This window comes from Apis mellifera, linkage group LG10 (assembly GCF_003254395.2).
Source record: "Apis mellifera strain DH4 linkage group LG10, Amel_HAv3.1, whole genome shotgun sequence".
Lineage (NCBI taxonomy): Eukaryota > Metazoa > Arthropoda > Insecta > Hymenoptera > Apidae > Apis > Apis mellifera.
Genome location: NC_037647.1, coordinates 2,655,465 through 2,677,419, shown reverse-complemented (window position 1 = coordinate 2,677,419; position 21,955 = coordinate 2,655,465). Strand labels below are relative to the sequence as shown.

Sequence of the window (21,955 nt, the reverse complement as noted above, 5' to 3'; positions counted from 1 at the left end):
CTTGAATGGATGAATGCTTCATCTTTTTTTGTAGATTGATATAGAGAGACAATTATTGTTGTCGATTCCGCAGCAATTAACCGAGTTGAGCCGATGAAAAAGTATCGATATTTGATCCAAATATTAAATATTATTCGTGCTGTCAAAAGTGATCCATCTTGGATAAAGCTTTTGAATATCTCATCTTTTGTACATTGGTATACATTGGCGATTACTGTTCTCCCCCGGTGGCTTCGAAAGTAATGTTGCGAGTAATCCTCGTAAAATAATTAATCAAAAAGTGAGCGATCCGGATCATTTTCAACGCGTACATCAATTGTAGATATCGAGTATATTATTTGTCGAAAATAATCCATCTTGAGTGGATGAAGATCAAATATCTCATCTTTTATAGGCTAAGGTGCATTTTTTCTCCCTCAGAAATAAAATTGGATATACGAAAAGAAAAACGCGCTTATGTGTATTTATGATTTATTGCATTTTCGAAATGCCCTTTATATCGAACGTTCAAAGGCGAATATTAAGTACGACCGTGGGCGATACAAGAGCAAAGTGATGAGGAATAGGATGAGCGAAGAGGAAGAGGTATGCCTTGAATGTTGAATATGAAATCCTAGATCTCCTCGTATTTTTCTTCGCTTCTGAAGGCCAGAAATGGAATTGGATGCGCGTAGAAAATATCGCATGTACTTGCAATTTGTGATTTGTGACACTAGCGAGATGCGCTTTGTCTCGAGCTTTGCTCCTAGTGTGGCAAAGTGAATGAGCAAGAGTTTTCTTGTTGGCAAAAATCTTGATTATAACCTCTCATTCTCTCTTTCTCTCTTTCTCTGTCTCTTACACTTCCTCCGACAAAGATTCTTCTCGCTTGTCCAGGGATGAAACAATGCTACGAGCTGACCGCTAGCCTTTGTCTTCCGGTCGATTGATCGATGCGTTGCTTTCTCGTTGTACCTGTTCTCTTTCTCTCTTTCTCCTCCCTTCTTTATTATTCTCTTTTTTTATGTTCCCTTTTTTTTTTTTTTTTTGAACATAACGCAAGTTGTGTATGGACAGGTGAAGTCATAAATCCTCGACTGTCAGAGTCGATTCATAGGCATCGAAGATGCCGGGAACCGGCCGTGACAAAAGACTAGTCGCAGCGGGGAACATGGTTCTTTTTGTCGCGAATTGTTGGTTGACGAACGAGGTGGTGATATAGTGCGCACGTTTTTGCAACGATGATTAAGCTTGACGTGTTTTGCTTCCTCTTTGGGATTTCTGTTTTGACGGTGACTGGACTACGGATGCTTTTGCAAGCTCGCGCTTTTGTGAATGCAAGTAAGGAAATGTTATAGTCACTCAGGTATGTCTTTGTACATTGCATATAAAAGGGCAACTGTGTTATTAAAATAAATTATATGCGTAAAAATGATTCGTGTAACTATTGTCACGACTTTTTCTCTGATAAACTGAGAGGAAAATGTTTTGAATTAAAAATTAATTAATTTTTCATCGATTACATATTGCAATTTCGAAAAAAAAGAATTAAGGATTTTTTAAAAGATTATCATTTATTTTTATCTCAAATTCATTAGAAGATTATTTAAAAGACTAAAGATTGATAATTACAAAAAGGACACATTTTGAATAAAATTTATTTCTTAATACATAAAGAAATAATAATACAATTCTTATTGTACTTATTTTTCTTATTGAAACTTAAGATTTTATTTTAATAAAAGTACTTTTTTATATGTTTTTATTTCACTTACTAAATATCATAATTAGTACGTACTTTTCTTTAAACGAGTCGAGTATCTCTTATCCATCCTTCTTTTGCATTTTCAACTTTCTTATTAATTTAATTAACAACTCTCTTTCTCAGCGGTAATGGTGACAACGAGAAGAACAATCCTTCTCGTCGTCTATTAAAAAAGAAAGATTGTACAGTGGCAATAAAATGAAGGGACGATTCTCTCGTTGATATTAACTGGGCGCATTGGAGTGTGTATAAGGAGAGGAATGGAAGGAAGAAAGGCGAGTTGTTCCATAATATTACGGTAAATAGCACTAGTCTGTAGTCTTGATGCGTGACAATAGAGACAAAAGACATTTGTCGTCATTGTTCTTGTCTGTTGCGCACCTGAGCCATCTGACTTGTCCAAACGGACAAGTCTAAATGAATAGAAATCAAACGTTGACAAATTTCTATCCTTCGTGACCGGATATATCAGGGTGAAAACTCGCGCTATAACGTTACCTCTTGGCCCGCAATTGGCCTGTGTAGAACAATGTTTAATATCTCTTGCAATATTTAATATCTGTTCGTTTATCTTAGACCTTGCAGTGGTAATGTTCTCGCGGATTAATTATACGCCCATCTCCTTTTGTTCTAAAACTGCTATTGAATTTTATGCTAAGCAGATGGACAAATTACAGTATTGTGCATAAGTCGTGAAGCACTTACGGGTCGGAAATGTTTTGTTTCCGTATAAATGAATATACTTAAATATACTTGATAATTATTTTAATTCTGTTTTCGTTTTGTCCAAGAAACGATTTAATCCAACGATTATTAATATTTTCCGTGACCTCGTTCCATCCAGAATCGTTATCGAATAATTTTTTAACAAATGTATTCCATATATATCGTTTTATATTGTTTTATTGGAACGAATGAATTAAGGATACTCGGTATTATTTTAATTGGATTGTTATTCCTTGAGAGGAATTTAATTCAACGTTTATCGATATTTTTTAATAAATGTATCTTACCCGTCATTTGCCTCCTTTATTTTTTTTTCCTTTTTTCTGGACCTTCTTCAATTCTAACTAAATCTCTGAGATAGTTTATATGCATTTTGGAATAATAAATTTAGGTAAGGACTCTAATGGCAATATTTCAAAAAGATTTGTAAACCAGGAGAAACCATAAACGAACAACATCATAGAGAGAATATTTAAAGATTCATTTCCATACGAGAGTATGTTGAAACGGTTCCTAAATCTACCTTTAGTTACCATTAGTTACTCAGCAACGTAGATGGTCCAAGACTCATATCCAAGATCGTATTCTCGTAGAATCATTCACAAAAGATCTCGTGTGTATCCTGCATAATAGTTATTTTTATTAAAGTAATTCCGTATAATAATATAATTATTTCTTGAACACAATTTTATCATTCTAAGAAATATTGTTTCATGAAAATATTCGAATAGACGATGAAATATCTTCTTGGCTTTAAAAAATCATTTTTATTTGAAAAAAAAGATCACTTTTTTTTATTCTTGAACTTATATATAATGAAAAAATTCATTATATAAGAAATATGTTGCATAAAATTATAGTAGAATTTCATCCAAACAACAATTAAAGCAAACAATTTATAATTAAAGCATATAATAAAAGTTCAAATAATAGTTCACGTTCGGATAAATGAATTTAATTGGCAGGATTCATTTAATTGGGTATTAATTAAAATTTCGTAACAATAATGAAAATTCTACTGCATGGATATATTTATCTGTTTATGAATATGTGTATGTATTTTACATTTTCCTTTTTTTTTAATAGAAAATTGGCTTGGTTAGTTTTGGTTTTAATATTTCATGTAATTTTCACGGATAATAATTAACTTTTATCAGTTCGAATTTTTGAAACATATGTTTCATTATTCTCTTCGAGGAATAAATTATTGTAACTTCGAATGAAAGACAGTTAACATTTAGGAACAAAAATTATTAAACGATCTATTCTACAGATATTAAGAAATAACATAGAATTCTTATAGATATTTTTAAAAAGTCTAATATATCAAAAAAATCTTCACAAGCGACCACGTAAATAATAACTTTTTTTAAAATATCATAAAAAAAAAAGAAGAAAAATACAAGGAAAACAAAGCATGTTGCAATACAATTTTCGACCCACCAAATTCTTTATTCTACAAGGAACAACCCCTTCAAGAATAAACACATCCCCCGAAACTATTTCCTGTGTATCCCTTTCCAAAAGAAACTTCCGTTCCACCAAGTTTTAAAAAAGCAGCCAAGAAAAGAACTCGGTGAAAGGGCGGAGTTGTAACCCTTGCGAAGCCATCAGGAAAGAAACAACCACCGATACACGGCTGACTAAACCGCGGGGTTGGCTCTTTGTTGCAGAAAAGCGAAAGCAACGCGACCCAAGTCGCCCTGACCAACCTGGAGTTGGACGCTGCGGGGGTGTACAGTTGCGAAGTCTCCGCTGATGCTCCCTCCTTCCAGACGGCCTGTGTCCAAGACACCATGAACATCGTAGGTAAGAGGACGTGTTTATTAGTCCCTTGATCCGAGATGGGGGATGCTTTATACGCGCCATCTGCGGTGATATTGTACATAGAAACTGAAGACCTTCCTTGTGTGCACTTGTGTAGCATGAATTACGTAACTTGACCAACCTTAATTATCTTCTACTAATTAAATGAAAATAATAAAAAGATATTTCTAACGCGTAGGTGGAAGATTATTAAAATGGTGACATTTGATTTCTCCTATTTCTTTTTTAAACAAATGCACATATACAGGATGGATTATCTAACTTGATCTAACGATTTAATTATCTTCAGTTACATCATTACAGTGTATTAATGAAAAGAGTATTTTATCAAGATTATGTTCAGGATTTTTAAAATGGATACTTGATCTTTTTTTATTATTTTTTTTGGAATAAGTTTCCGTAAGATTAACTATTTTATGCATAATCGTATGATTTTGTATATAGAATGGATTATCTATGTTTTTGATAGTTTTCATTTCATTTTTTATCTTCTTTATACATGATCATGTAATTATTTTATCCATTGATTATCGAGATTAATTCATTAAGTTCGAAAAAATAATATCTTTTTGTGCAGCAATAGATTTATTAGACAGATGGTCTACAAAAATCATTGTAAAATCGTTGCAATTTTTCATTGATCGATACTCAACAACAAATGTAGATCCTTTAGATCTTGTGCATTACGTATCTGAATAAATTAAATAATATACAAACGTGTAATTCTGCAACTTGTGAAAATTTATACTCGAAGAATAATAATCGATAACAAGACAATCACAAGAGATCATTATTCTTCGGATTATACATTGGCTTTGAACTTCGATAAAACGCAATAATATTATATCGTCGTAAAATTAAAAATAAGAGAGGAAACGTTTCATCCAGACGTCTTTATCCAAACGGAATATTTGCACATTTTCGTGGGAGGGTGGCGATATGACCTTATTGATTCAGAATGACCAAACATAGACCGGCAAAGTTATTCCAGCTTCCACTTTCGAATACCTTCTCTGAAACACTCTGTATACACACACACACGTACGCCCACACACAGATACACGTACGTATAACAGAGACGTGTTCGTGTTAGCCCGCGAGCGTGCTTTCGAACTGCGAATTAATGCCAGCCACCGGCTCGGTGGACTTAAAGGCTTACGCGAATCGCTGTGGACCGAGCCGAAGATAATACTGCGGGTACACGCGGCGGAATGAACGGGAATTAGGTGTCTTAGGTTGCCCTGGGAATGAAGCTACCCCGCGGTTAGGTTTTGCTCATCTCTTTCTTTTTTTTTTTTTTTTTTTCCCTCCCCTCTCGAACCCTCGGTTGCGCAATTGGCCGCAGCTGTGAAAATTTATGTCGACGTTTTACCTTCGGTGATTTCCCTCTTCTTCTCTCTTCTCTCTTCTATTATTTTTTACACCTTCCCTCCTCCCCTCCCTTCGTTTTATCTCCTCGCGAGGAATTCGCCAACGGGGATTTTAAAAAGGGTGGGAGGGAAGGAGAGAACGTTTGTCAACACTTTGCAGCTCGTCGAGCGACAAATTGGAGAGTAACGGGTAACGAAGTTTCGAAAGGGTTGAACACGCTCTCTCTGGGTCGCGCGCGTGTTGCGGAACGGCAAATTTAAGGAACGGTTTCCGTTTGACGATGCATCCTCGCCTCGGATCGAAGGGAAAAGGGAGAGGAGGGGAGGGGAGGGGGCGCTGGCGCGATAGCAGTTATCATTTTGCTCTGTGTCCCGCGCGGAAACTTGTTAAATGGTTTAATTGAGAGACTAACAAGACCGTGTCTAATGTTTTCGAAGGAATGTTAAACGACCGAATTGGAGTTTAACCCTTTCGCCGGGGGAATACGGAATACGCGCCTTTATGAAATAGTTGAGTCGCGAATATATATGCGCTCATCGCTGTAAATCGAGCGCAACAACGTGAAAGTAGAAAATAATTGCGAGGAAATAATTCCATTATCCCGAAGTTGAATCTCCACCAATTTTTCTCAACTTTTTCGTCGCGTGACCTGATATTATGTTCAGTGGAAAAGTTTTCGTACGCTGTCCTGTACGAGAAAATTTATCTAAATCAAGAATCCTGATTTTAATGAAAGTTTGTGTATATAATGGATTGTATATGCTGCAATTTTTTTTATCGATAGGAAATCTCTTTAAGAAGGTAAAATCAACCCTCAAATTTTAGCATTTTTTTGTTTTTTGAATTTAACTTGGAAATTTCTTTTTTTTTTTTTAGTGATAATGTAATAGAAATATCTAAAAATTATATATTCTTTATTTGGAAAATATTTTGCACTATTAGAAGAAAGATAAAAAGGAAATAATATATATATATTGAAAAACGTTGATCGATATTATAAAAATAACTGTTAACAATTATGAAATATTTCAGAGACTAATTTAGCATTGAATAATTAAAAAAGTTTATGTAAATATATTTTTTATTTAACTATATATACGAGATATAGCAAGTTTTATTATAATTTTGTTTTTAATTATTTGCAAAAGAGATGCTGAAAATGATTACCTTGCATTTCAATGTTTGCATTTCATTGTTATTGATACGGTTAACTCTTTGATATTTGCGAAAAGCCTTGTTTAATTTTAAGTAGAAATATTTCAATATTTTCAATATATGTATACAATGGATATGAAATAATGAAGTTTATTTCAAAAATATTTTCTTAATATTTAACGTTATTACGAATATTTGAGTAGATGTGAAATGTTTTATAAATTTATTACAATATAAAGAAAAGAAATTATTGAAAATTGTAAACTGTTACAGTTATATTTCGTGTAGATATTTAACTTTAGGATATAAAATTGTAATATGTTGAATCAGAATCACTAATTATAATACGAAATTTCAACTGTAATAATCTTTAATCTTAGAGATTCAAAAGCAAATGGTAGTAATATGGATCATCGTGATTTCAAGCTATATACAATAATAATATCCAATGAAAATTCTTATCGTATTATTTGTTGTAACGTTACAACATTTCACAAGTTACAGTTGTATATTTTCATTAGAGTCTTTCTGCGCAATTAATGTTGTTAATGTTGTAGCATAAAATTTGTAGGTATTTTTGTTCAACAAAGATTTAGAATAATTTATTTTGGAATTAAAAAAAAATTAAAAAATGTAAAAATTATAATTTCAGTGATGGAATATTGGTAACAATATGAGTATTTATGCTCAAATAGTTTTTAAAAAAATTATTGTAAAAAGAAGTTGCAATTAATATTTTAAAAATGCACTTGTAATTTACAATTTTTTCTACACTTCCAGGATTGAATTAATATTCAATCTCAGATATATAATAGTTTCAATAATTCAGACTTCATGTTCTTTCAATTTACAATCAGTTCATTTTAAAATAATAATGAAAATTTGTCTTTCTCAAGGAAAATAAAAAAATTTCACGTGAAATTTTTCCTTCTTAAATTATTTTTATATCTCAATTATTCTTAAAACTTCAGCTATGTCGTTGAAAAATATAGATATTTCATATTACTATCATTTTTTTAAAAACTACGAAATAACTAACGCGCCATATTACAATCCAATTTATTACTCCTTTCTTTACTCCCGTACGATCGAGCCAAACAATCGAAATTATCATTTTGATGCATTCATTTATACGTAATTACCGTCTGTTCGAGCAGAATTACAGTTTAACGAGCGTTTTACGACATCGTTAAATCTTCTCGTCCGGCATCAAGTGTAAAATTGCGAGGCCAGGCATTACCGAATTGCAAGAAAAACCCCTGCCAGAGTTGTCCGTATCAGGAAATATGATTAAAACACCGATCGAGGGAAAAGTAAAGCGGAACAGCTAGTGGTCGAAAAAGGGGATTGGTTAAAATCGGAATAAGGCTAATGAACTGCAACCTTCCCCGCTTAAGAGAGGGAACAAAACGTTTTCGAACTTTACCACGGTGAAGTTTCGTGCGTGCAAATTATTGAATTTTCATAAAGCCAATCTGTGTTTTTGATTCATTAACGATGGTCGATGATGATGGCGGTGTTGGATTGGAAAATTCGCGCGAGCGAAATAACTACATATCTAAATTTCACCCCGTCGCGAATTATCGAATTTCTTTCTTTATAAAAGGTATTTCGCGTTTAAGATGTGTAAACTTTGCCAATTATAATTCTAAATGGATCTAAATAAGTAAAATTATAACATGTTTAAATAAACATTTTGCTTGTAGCTTGTTCAATGCTTTAATTAAAACAAAAATATGAAATAAGTCTCGAAGAGAATAATTAATTTGCGCGTAGTTTTATATAAATTGTGTTTACTATTTGACGTTAAATTAATTTTAATACGAAATATATATATATATTTTTTATGATAACTATGTCTATTAATAATCTTTCTGGGATTCCATATTTTTATTTATAACATTTTTGTTTAAACATTTAAATATTGGCAAAGTTTGGCATCTTAAACTTTGTGTACAACTGTGTAAATTAAAAAAAAAATATTCATTTCAAATATTCTATTACGATTTATTTTATTCATTTGTATTCAACTTATTTTAACAAACCGTTTTCGAAATCGAATTAGCCGGTGTTTTTCGAGAAACGATACTGTCGTTCGAATTACAAACACGCGAACCGCCGACCACCGAAATGGTTCAAGAATGACGATTGTTTCGAGTTTGCTCCGTGTTTGCATCGTGTGTTTTTTCGAACGTATAGTATATAGTATACGGGAAAATTCGTTGCGCTCTTTGAAACTTTACCGGTGATTTTTTATTTCCGGCGATCTCGAGAGTGGGGCGGAAAAATCTGTGGTTAACATTGCGGCCAAATATTAGATTGTACGGTATGAAAGTGCGATTTCTATGAATTGAAAAGAACACGCACAGTTGAAAATAATAATTTTTATTCGATTATATATTCATACTTTCATTGAGTTTTTCTTTTCTTTTCGAGTTGTTATTTGATATGTATATATATTTTTTTTATAAAAATTAGAGGCTTGTGAAATTAATACAGATATTCTTTTGAGAATCGTAGAAACGTAAATCAAACTATGGAGAATAGAAATGTGCATTAGAATTTTATATATAACGCGAAAAATCGAAATTGTTTTCGAATTTAAAAAAAAGAAAATTAATAAGATTGTTTCATATATTAAAATTAAGGAAAATTTTAAAACCAGAAGCATAGAAGTGAAATTCTTCTTCTAACAAAATAACACGAGGAAATTCTTTCGAAGCTGAAGAAAATTTGACCGACGAAAGAAGTGGAGCAATGTGTAAAAAGAATGTTGATAGAACTTAATTTTAAGTGATTCTAACAGTGATTAGATTATAGTTTTATTTGTCTTTCTGTTCATAATGAAAAAATTCTTGCTGTTTTAAAATAAAATGCATATTATTTTCTTGTTATATTTAAAAAAAAAAACTTATTTTATTTCTATGCTTCTGGTTTCGTATAACACAAAATCCATATAATACAGAATGTATTTTTTGCGTTATAGAGGATTTTACTGTAACTATAATTTTACGTTATTTTAACTTACCTAGATACAGTTTGAAGTTGAAAAACATGATACTAAAACTGGGAATATACAAATATACGAGAGGAATTTTCTTTTTTAAATATTAATTTATAAATATGAGTTTCGCGAAATATTTTCTGTGCAACTTACATTACGATTCTCAATTTTCCAATTACATTTTTCGAGTATGAGATAAGTTTTATTTTTTTAGAAACAGCTGTAGATAACAGAAAGGATGATAATCAATTGAAAAAGGATTCGGTGTAATGATGATTACAATAGAATTTCGTTCAATTAATTTTGCTATGCGTCATTTGCATGCATTATAATGCAAATTATAGATTCATATCTATAATTAGTAAGATTTATTTCCCTCAATTTTTGACATATAACTTGAATTTAATAACAATATATCCTTAATTGTTATTGCTTTTCTTAATAGGAATAACGAATAATGGACATTTTAGAATCTATTGTTATCAGAATCTTTTTTTTTTTCTTTTTTTTTGGACATAATGATGGTTCCGATATACGTTCATTATTTTCATTAGCATCCATTGTCTTTTCACGGACAAAAGCGAAATTAATATTTTGGCATGCTTCAGCTGCACTCTAGGCCCTAATTTAAATTCATATAATCACAATATTATTCGTTCGCGAAAAATAATTAAACAATAACAGCTCAATAAATAAAAGAAGCTTAAGAGAAGAATACCAAAAAGAATGATTTAGGATTATTTAGAGTTCATCCCATAACATTTTTCCGTCATCCATATAATTTATGAAAAAGAATTTCTCTTATGAAACTTTTATAAAATCGATATTTCATTATCGTTAGAAACGTATATTAAATATCTAAGTCTTCAAAAAAATACAAAAAAAAGATGTAAGCGTAATGTACAAGAAAAAATTCAGATCATTTAGAAATGACTTAATAATCGGTTTATTATGAATCGTGAATTCAAAAATGAAGAATTTAATAAATTCATGAATTCTTACGAAACTCTCTCGTCATTTTTGTGCATATTCATATTCCACGTATTTTTATTAATATTGAAAATAGTATGGATAGTTCGAGAAACGTCGATAAGATGTGCACATTCTAGGAACAAACCGTCCTCGTTTCATTCTATTTTCCCCCGCAAAATCACGCGACGAAATTTTCGCAAGATACCCGTAGGGGAATATGAAATTTCGTTAGAGGTGAGAAAGAAGCTTTGATAGAACAGACTCGCCCCCTCGTTCCCGTATCCGGCGAAACGTTTAACGAGTGTAACGAGAAACGTTTGCACGTGTGTAGAACGTGGCTTCGTCGGTATCCTTATGCGGGAGCCAAGGTTTTTTTCCAACTTTTTAATAAGTCCCAAAATTTCGAGAGGAACAGCAATAAAAGGCTCGGTGTACATGTACAAGGTAAAAGAAAACTTTTTTATCAGCGACGAGTGTTCAACGTAGTCGAGGAAAGTTTCCTGGCGCTCTTCACATGTTTCGTTTCTCGACGAACGCTGGGGCTAGTCACTTGAATTCTTTCTGGCGGAATAACTAGAAAAAAGAGGAGGGGGGGAGGGAGGGAGGAGGAGGAATAAAAAGGAAGAATACGAAAAAAGACAGGGAAGAAAAGTAAAGACGAAAAATAAAAGGGAGAAAAAGAAATAACACAACTCGAGAGGCTCTCGCAAATCAGGAAAACGATACGAAACAAAGAAGGGTAGGATAAGAGGGATAAAAAGAAGAGAAACACGCGAACAGGAGATCCCTATGCTTAAACGGTCCCGTTATATTCCGGATGGAAAAACGAAACTCGCGATATTCAAATCTCCTATAATAGTGCAACCGTATGTATCTGCACGTATGTACACTCTCGTTCGTAAGTACGTGGCCATTTTAATTGTAACAATTATCTGAAAGAAATTAGAAAATCATTAGCGAGTTTCGTTTAATTTCATGCATTTACTTTATAATGCGTTGGAGAATATATTTTTAGCAACAATACATATGATATCTCGTAATGATGAAAAATAATTAAGGTTTTTTTCTCGTTGTTGATATGTTAATTATATAATTTTAATAATTTTGAATATTTAACTTTTCGTTTCTTGAATTTGTTCGTTTAAATCATTCTACGTAGAAAAGATAAAATTTTTTAAATTTAAAATTATCAGGTACGTAGAATTTAATAACAAACGTTATTTTATAGTTAATAATATATATAATCATGTCATAAATCATATGGAAATTATTTTAATTTTGATTCACATTTAGAAATTAATGTTTAAGAGAAGAATAATTTCGTATACTTTTATATTCTCCACTTTAATATCACTCTTAACTTCTAACCAATATATTGAAATAACTTATATACCGGTTAACTCAAAATAATATGAAATTATAACATCCACTTTTCTATCGATCGGATTTGCACCATATGCATTCTCAACCCCAATTAAAGATAAGCAATACACACTTATGTACGTAACCAGAATAATACGTATCGCCATACGTGCGTCTCCGTTATCACACGAAAATTATCAAACGCGAAACACTTCCCCGGGAAATATTTGGCACGCTCTACCCTGAAAATAGGGATCGGGATGACAATACCGTGCATCTCTCTTACGAATGCATTATTCCGATATCGAAACGCGAACGCGAATTGCCAGGCATAAAAGAAGAATTTTTCATCAGCACACGTTGGATAGCACAGTGGATCTATCGGCTCGTTCTATGCACACGTGAACACACTGGTTGGCGCATCCGGCAATCTTGAAAAGTTTCCTCTACACCTATATCCAATTCCAATATATGTACGTGTGTATGTATATACATATATACATATAATATATATATATTTATATATAAAATACACATGTAGGAATGGTCGAATGTCAAAGCGGCGTTTCGAACATGCTTTGCATACTTCCGTGCCCCGTGTGTACCTGACGTCTCTTGTTCCGCAGAATTACCCTCTCAAGGGCCGTCGATACTCGGGTTAAGGAGGAAATACCGGATCGGCGATACGCTACGTTTGAACTGCACATCCGGACGGAGTAAACCCGCGGCCAATCTCACCTGGTACATCAACGACCGACAAGTACGGTTTGGTATACGAAATCGTTGAATAGCTAGACTAGAAATTCCTAAACCCCCTACTATCCTGTGTGCCTTGCCCTCTCGTCAGGTATATATATATAAACCCCGGTTCTCTGGCTCCTGTAAGATGCAACCAGCCCGGTTCAGGAACACGATTTTCAACGGTGAATTGTGGAAGACTGCGTGAACCATTCAGACGCATCGGTGGGAGTTTGGGGAATAGGTGTCTGAGATTTTAGAGATCGAGTTAATTGTTACGTGGGTGGAGGGAATGCCGCAGTTACGGAGTTCGATGGGTTAACACGTTCCTCTAACGAGAACCACGGCCACGGATACTCGAGCTATTGATTGCGCTAAATTCGTGGCTCGATTTCCTGGTTTTGTTTCAAGGAGTAGAAACAGAAAGGGATTCGATTAAGAAAAGTGAAATATATTTGTATGGCGCGAGGTGGACGAACGGTGTTTCGAATCTTGGCGATCTTTGTTCTAACCATAGCGCAAGTCTTTGATCTAGAGTTTCTATTTCTGCTCGATTCGATTTGCTTTGACAGGAGGATCGAATTAATCTCTCGCCTTGCGATTTCTTTGACTGGTTAAGCGATCATTAAGGTAATGGACTCGAAGGAAAAACGATTTTGTGGGTGAAATTTTTAAAATCAAAAGTTCAGAGAAATAGAGAAATTTGTGTGCTTTCATATATTCAAAGAGAATTATATTTACAAAGATTTAAAAAATACAAAATAAAAGAATTTTTAGATTTTTTATTATTTAACGAATCAAAAATTATACGTAGTTTATCGTAAAGCAATGATCTATGGATGGCTATTCTTATTTTTAATTGATAAAAATTTTTTTATCTTATATAATCATTGTTCAAAAAAAGATTCAAAAATACTGCTGTGAATTATATTAATCTAATTGTAAGCTAATATTATAATTGAAATGAAACTTTGACGATATCGACAAAGGCATTAAATATTCATATATCTAGCAGTTCATTCTTCGTAATCGATCCAGATATATCCTCGCTTTCCCATGCCCTATTTTTATTTTTTGTCACCAAGAATTATTCAGCTGATCAAATTCGTAGATTTAAATATCTAACCCCATCCAAACAATCTGTCTATTAATCTAAATATCTCGATTAGCACATCAAATGTCATCTCTTATATATTATTACGAAACAGATAGAGACATTTATTGATCTAATTGATCGAATTAATCCCAATGTAATTGATTCATTCAAATAGACAATTTTCACAAATTAATAAAGACAAAGGATAGATTCTAATTATATTTCCACGAAATTACTGGAACATTTCTCCCTTTCTCTCCCTCCTTTTTTTTATGAAACGCTTCGCAAGATATTTTATTTCGAATAGCTTTGTTCGAGATGAATACACGTGTCCCGATTGGAACGAGGCGCAGAAATTTGATTTCGCAATGAAACGTTACCTAACGAAACCTCATAAACGTGTTTTCCCGCTGTCTATTCCTTTCATGAATGACGTATTATGGAAAAGCAACGTTGCGAGCGTAGCAACGTTATGGAGAGAGAAAATACAAAAAAGGGGAGAAAAGCTGAAAAAGAGAAGAAAACAAAAAAAAAAAAAAAAGAAAACAAAGAGTAATTGAAGTTTCTTGAACGTGTAATGATGGCGTTATCGAAACACAGGGTCCTATCGAATCTGTTGTCTATCAATTCGTTGTTTCATGCGTCCCTATCGATAAAACCTCATTGTTCCTCGAAATACCGATACTTTTGACGTGCACGATCCTCTTTATCGGCATTTTGGATCGACAGAAGTTGTTTCGCTTTGTTTTCTGATCTTTCGTAACATCGTGATTGAATTATCCTTCGTAGAAAATATTTACTCTTAAAAATTGAAAGATATATATATATATATATATATATATATATATATATATATATATATATATATAAATAGCTAATATATACATAGGTAAGAGGAGGAAAATAGATGTTCTCCTTTTATTGTTTTTCTTCGATAATTGAAAAGGAAAGGGTGTAGGAAGGAAGGAAGGAGTTTATTAATATCTTGGCGATCCAAGTAATACTTGTTCCCACGAGGAGCATCTAAGTTTGGCCAAACATTAGCTATAAATGTTGTTATCGTTCGCAAGTGAAACATTTCCTGACATACAAGAGTGTGTACACTCGTGTAGCTGTGGCTTTTGTTCGATGCTTGCATTTTATCTTTTGTATTCTTCTGTACCTTCCATGTATTATTATTACAGTAAAGGCTAAACATCTTATCCTTTCAAAAGTGGTGGAAAGGAGATGTTGAAACAAAATAAATGATTCGAATGTTTCCAAAAATTTTTTTGAATTTTCTATTCAACTATATTTTTAATTTTTAATTTTGTTTTTGTATTATTCGATACTATTATTTTCTTCTAGATTTCTAAATTAAAAAGAAAATATAAAAATACACGTAAATGTAAATATACAAATCCATATATGTATGTGCTTATATTCTTCTATATTTCGAGTGGCTTGGAAAAAAAAAATATTTAATCCACTATCGAAATCGAGATTCAAATTTATTTTTCATTTTATTTATTTACGCGTACTAGGGAAAAAAACAAAAAAGTAAAAAGAATCACATATAAACATATAATTTATATCCATTTTCGGAGTCATTTATCTTTGATATCACTTTTCTCCTCGATATCAAATTTTCCATGCAAATAACATTCATTTTTCAGAAGACAAAATATTGCCAATATTGTTACTTCTTTGAATCGATCATCAAACCATAATTTATCCATAAACTCTCATTAAATTTTACATTATCTCGAACTCATTAACGGGAAACGACCACCAAGTATCTCCAAACGTCGTAGAAACCTTATTACCCGAAACGCTTGAAGCGATTAACGAATTCCTATGGTTGCGCCTAATTAATCACCCCCGTATCCATCCTTTAAATCGATCCACCAAGTTTCGATTGATTCACCCCCGTCCAGAAATCCCCGAGGAGCCAGAGAATTTTCACGTAACACGTTCCACCTGTTTAACCTCGGCGAATTGTCACACAGCCGCTGAAGCCGCATGTCCGCACGTACAGTCCTTTGGACACGAACGAGTCCGAGTGGCAGATTTCCCAGATCGGCCTTCAATTTCTCGTTACGCACGAGCATTTCGCCGGAGGCAAGTTGAAAATACGTTGCAGCGCCTCGATATACGATATTTACTGGCAGAGCACAGAGGTCAGCTTCGAGGAAGACAGGGCACCGCCGAAGGTGATACAATACCAGCCAGCTGCGACCATTGTGGGTATCGACTATCTCCAACCACCGCCCAACTTCCAGACCGGTCAGAAGAAACCTGATGGCCATGTTGGAGTGAAAGGTAAAAAGACGAATCTTTGCATTTTTGTTTTTTTTTATTTTCATTTTTATTTTTTTTCTTTTTTTTAAGAGAAAGGAGAAGAAAAAGAAGAAAGTTTGAAGAAGATTCTTGTAGAGGGGGAAAAGGGGTGATGGTTGAATCTGATAATAGGCTTACCCGAGTTCGAGAGTTTTGGTGTCTTTAAGTTTCGAGGTGTTTACAAGAAGGGAGGGCTTTAATGGGGACTGTCTGTGTCAATTGATTGGACTTTTGATAGTGACGCTGTTAAGGGTTGTTTTTAGATATGCGGAGATCGATTTGTTGTGTTGTTTTGGGGGATTTTTATCGGTTACTTCGGGAGATAAAAAAATATCTTTAATGGTATATATTTTTAGATTAGAAGGATAAGAACAGAAATGACAAATAATAATTTTTAGATGAAAAAGAGTAATTTTATTTGATCGTACGATTTCTAATTCTTCCAAAATCGAATTTCTATTGATTTATGAGATATATTTTTCTGATATTTAGGATCGATAAATATGTTTATCGTTTACTTAATTTACAATTTAAAATATCAAATGTGAAAGGAATTTTATTAATTTTTCTTTGATATTTTATCAAACATTAATATTTCATATGAGAATAGAATATAATTTTTCAAAATACAAAGATAAAAATCGAATCCAAGTTATACATCTGTTTAACCATTGTCGAATTAAAACCATTATTCGAAGATTGAGATTAAAACGCGAGAATAAGTTTCCCAGATGTTGAGGTAACTAAAAAAAACTTTTAAATGAATATTTCAAAATTGTGAAGCAAAATCTAATATGGCCATAAATCATGTTATTAAATTAACAAGGAGAAGAACCGTTTTAATTCGAAATATGCTGCTTTCATGAAAAATAACATCCTCGTATTTCTATCAAAAGCACGTTTAATATCTTCCTTTACGTAACTCATGTGCACTTCCGATTCTGAATTAACACAATCAATTAGATATACTTAAGACAAGCAATCCATAATGTCAAAGTGCAACGAGTTCATACTGTCATTTTCACGTATAAAGGTTAAATGCTTGTTTAAAAATAAAGAGAGAATATTTTCAATCGTGTTTAACATAAAATAATTATAGATTTCTCGTTAAAAGAAAAAAAATCTCATTGATCCTCCATGAAAATATAAAGCTGTAAATTTTAAATAAGTTTTAAATATATATTAGTATCTTAAATTGAGAACTTTGCAGCAAGGGGAAAGGGTAGATTTGACACTTCCATTTTCGACAGTTCCATTTTTGACAGTTTTTGAATTATGGTATATAACGTACTAAAAAAAAAAAAAGATTTATATCGTGTGGTGTAGATTTTAGAAAGGAACAAGCGATTTAACAAATATTGGACTTTTTTAAAATATAAATATCATCATTGCTATATATATATATTTGTGCAATGAGAATGCAAATTGATATTTTTATCAAACAAAGGATATTATTGACTTATAGAATAACGATAACTCGATAAATTATACATATTTTATTGTGTACTATTAACGAAACGAATTTTTATTGACACTTTGTATAAAAATTCGTCAAAAATAGGAATAAAGAGTTATCAATATAAAACAATCAATTAATTCTATAAAAATATATACTTCTTCTATTAATCTCTTTTTTTTTCTCTCAAAATTAAATGAAAGCAAGCAATTTTACAAGCAATTTTCGTTCAATTTCTCTAAAATTGTTACAAATAAATCTGCGCCTTTTAGCGGCCTCGATTGCGCTACGCTTTAACCATTGTTTCATTCGCGAACGAATCCACCCCAACGAAAGACTTCCGCTTTAACGAGTTAGTAATCCGTTTCAGACTGATTAAGTCCACCAATCGAAATTTCCCGATCTTTTTCCCTCCCTTTTATTTCTTTTTTTTTTTTCCTTCTTTCCTCCCTATCTCTATCTCCCTATCTCTCCCCATTCACCTATAAACGAGTCGACATAACGGCCGAGCCATCCGCTTGTTTGTCCACCGTGCGCGGTTCGGATAATCTGACCGGTCGAATTATCCTGGTTAACGTCAAATAGCTCGGCACGCCATCAAATAATTCGTTTCACGCCAGCTAATCCGAGGCTGCGGCAAAGATAATTCCCGACGTATTCCAGGATTATTTGCTGCGGCTTTGGATTATTTGGCGCATCAAGTGAGCCGCACTTCAACGGCATGCACAAACGGCCCGCTCTCGAAAACACAACGACGCGGGTAGCAACAGCAGCAGCAGTAGCAGCAGCGGCAATAGCAACAGCAACAGCAACAACAACAACGGCGGACAATCGGCCGACCACCAGCAATGAATGACAATGAAAAGACAGAGCGGAAACGAGGCGAAGAGAGGGAAGAGAGGGAGACGAGATGATATCGGTTTCCTCCGTTCCGTGATCACCGGGGGTTGGTTTATTGTATAATAACCCGGGCGTTGGTCACGATTCGATTGAAATCATATCATCGGGGCAAAAAAATACACGGTCGAATTCGTTGATCGTGGGGAGGGGGGGGGGACTCGCGAAAACTTCGTTTCGTTGTTTGAGCTAGCTGTCTCGTTATAGAAAAACTGGCTTTCGACTACCTTCGTTCCATTCTGTCCCTTTTATGTTTTTCCTATTGATCCGTCGTAAAGCAAATTGTTTAATTGGGCTAATTTTATGACGATGAGGAGAGACGGACTACTTTTTTTCTCTCTCTCTCTTGAGATCGAATTACATTTATAATTGGTGGAGGAAACGAGTAAGAGATTTTTATTTATTGGTATGATATGTCGAATGATATTACAATAATGTCCAATATAATAAAAATTGGTTTAACTAATTCAGTTTAATTACAGCGTGGATTAATTTATTCGTATACGAGTTAAATGGATTTGTATTAAAAAGTATAGAATTTTTTAACAAAAATTGTACAGGGCTTTTATCAGGGCATTAATCATAATTATAACGTAATTAACAAGAATTGTTTTTTCAGTTCTTTTATTGAGGATTACATGTCTTAATTTTTAACAAAATTTTGAACGAAAGATTAATTGAAGAGAATTGTTTTAAAAAAATTGATAACAATCTTTGCGTATTTTTACTTTTCAAGTAGATGAAATTGTAATCAAGAAATATCTATCATGCTCAAATTGAAAAGATGAAATTTCCCATAAGCGGGATTTAATTAAATAAGCTTCTGCTTGTAAATGCAATATGCACGGAACTGAAACAAATTACTAAATGTTATCTCGCAACTTACGTAGATCGGTCCATCATCCACCCGCAGGCTCCGTCTCATCCGAATTTATCCTAAATGAAATGCATGCTTGTTAGATCACGAATCGGTGATCTCGCAAGCGCCAAAAACATGCGCCGGGAACCATCAGATAGTCAGATTTTGCGGCCGAGTTAACCCGCGCTTTAACCAATTCCGCGTAATTGCAACGGCAAATAACATTAACGTATAAATATTATAAACACGCGGGGAGGGAGGGGACATAGCATAGTTCACGTATAGTTTTAACAAAGTGCAACTATAATATAATATAATAGTAAACTCGACGAATATTAACGATAATTAATGCCAGCGTGCGAGATTCATGCCCGGCCATGCTACTTTATTTACCCTGCGGTCGCGTATACGCCCGATTTACGCAGCTTCGAACGCGTTCAGGTTTAAATTCGCTAAATTAACCGGGCACAAACGAGCATTGTAAAAGGTGGTAATACACGCGATTAACCGGTGTCATAATTAGGCGTCGTTTATGCGGATAGAATAGGAAATAAAGGGGGGCCGTGTATGAAACCGGGGGGAATGAAAGGGAGAGAGAGAGAGAGAAAAGGGAGAGACGGTTAACGTTACGGTCACGGTTCGCTCGCGGTTCGTTCAAATGTTATTCGAGGCCTCGAAGCGTGACTGGAGTGAGCCTAGGTTAGTTAATTCACAGTGGAGCATTGAATAATATTTGATCGAAGCCCCGTGACTGGATCGAGTCGGTGTAAATCAAGTCAGCGATGGAGGTTAATTAGCGGATCGACACAAGTCCACCGATCATCGAGTCCAACTCCAAATCACTTATGCTGTCGCGTTATTTATCGCGGATGGAAATCGAAAAAAAAAAAAAAAGGAATAAAGAAAAAGAGGAGAGAGAGGAAATAAAAAAAAAAAAGAGGGGGAAGAGGAGAGATTTTTGTTCATTCACCAGTAGGAAAAATCCGTCATCCATCATCGTTCGAAAGGCGCGATCGAAATTCTATGACCTACATCCGGAGGCGGCTATTAAAGCATAAGCGTACCCTCAATTTGAATTTTTTTGCGTTATTATTCTCGGGAAGCGCGGTTTTATTACTTTCAATTCCCAGTGCTCAGCAACCGACATCGCTGACTACACGGGGATATATTAGCATGTAGAATGGCGCGAATTAATTCGGAAAGTTTCGCGCCTCCACGCAGGGAGGGAGGGCCTTGTGTTACACACCGTGGACGGATTTCGTCCCTTTTGTTCACGGTTGAAAAGAGGATCGGTTCGATGATACGATATCGATTGTTAACGTAATCCGTTTGGTTTTCGCTGGTAGATCTCGAATCTCCGCTTTTTTTTTTTTTTTTCTTTTTTGGAATTGAAAATTTTTCACGAACGTGGAATTTATTTAATTCTATTTCACGTAACGCGAAAAAATTAATATTAAAACGTTCGGTGAACGGGGGATGAAAATTGAATTTAATATAACGATTCCCGGAGGAAAAACATGCTGCGATAAAAAAAAATATTGCATTCTCTTAATTTCTGATGGATGGGATTTTCAAATAAATTTGTATGATTTACTTTTAAAAAGTGAAATCGTTTGTCCAGACGGTATGTTTCTAATATTAAACAATAAAGTTTTGATTAATAAAGTTTCAAGTTACGAAAAATTTTGATAACATGATATTATTTTTCAAGGAAATAGAAGATAAATAGATCTTTATTTTTAAGGAAAAATAAAACTTATTATAGTATAATAAATATAAGACAGCCCAGATATCTTATTTATCGATTTATCAAAGAATTATACCTCTTTGCTCGCCATACCAACTATTCGAAACCTCTGCCATTCGCTAATAACCCATTTTCTCTATGATTACGTTCTCTAATTACCTCATTTATTTTCGAAAACAATCGCGAGAAACGTTTCGCCCGTCCGTTAATTTCGCTCATCCATTTGTCGAACAAAGTACCATGTTATTTTGTCGCATAAACAGAGACCACGTCGTAAAATACCCAATTTAACCCTCCCCTCCCACCTATATATCGCTGGAAGGCAAAAATTCACAATATCCTCTGCTCAAATATGGTCTAGAATATACATTTTCCCAGTTCTCGATCCCTCTCTCTTAAATTCGATTTCGTACGTTCTCCAAAAGCTGCTCCAGTGGTTCCAGGCCACGAATTCCCTTCCATCCACCTTATATAAATTCATTTATTCATCCCTTCGCGTTCCGAAGCGGACACGATCGCCGCGAGCACGAAACGAAAACGACACAACCTCGAGTGCAACACCACCTGTGTTCTCTGTTTCCAGTTCTCGGCTCGTCCAGATCGGATGCAAGACTTCCTTTGGCGCGGCTGGTCCTGGGACTGTCCCTTTTGATCGCCATTCGTTAACCGTACCGCATTCAAC

General features: G+C 33.8%; 1 protein-coding gene and 1 non-coding gene across 3 annotated transcripts in view; both read left to right on the top strand.

Moving 5' to 3' along the window:
• LOC724285 (choline transporter-like protein 1) overlaps positions 1-21,955 on the top strand; it is a 131,683-nt gene that overhangs the window by 28,599 nt on the left and 81,129 nt on the right. For both annotated transcript variants that reach the window (XM_026443514.1, XM_026443513.1), the window contains exons 3-5: positions 4,144-4,279; positions 12,788-12,921; positions 15,984-16,296. In XM_026443514.1, the coding sequence (XP_026299299.1) occupies positions 4,144-4,279; positions 12,788-12,921; positions 15,984-16,296 (583 nt within the window). The remainder of the gene's footprint in view (positions 1-4,143; positions 4,280-12,787; positions 12,922-15,983; positions 16,297-21,955) is intronic.
• Mir9873 (microRNA 9873) lies at positions 18,384-18,465 on the top strand. Its single transcript, NR_127354.1, has one exon. It is a non-coding gene; the product is annotated as a microRNA 9873 (primary transcript).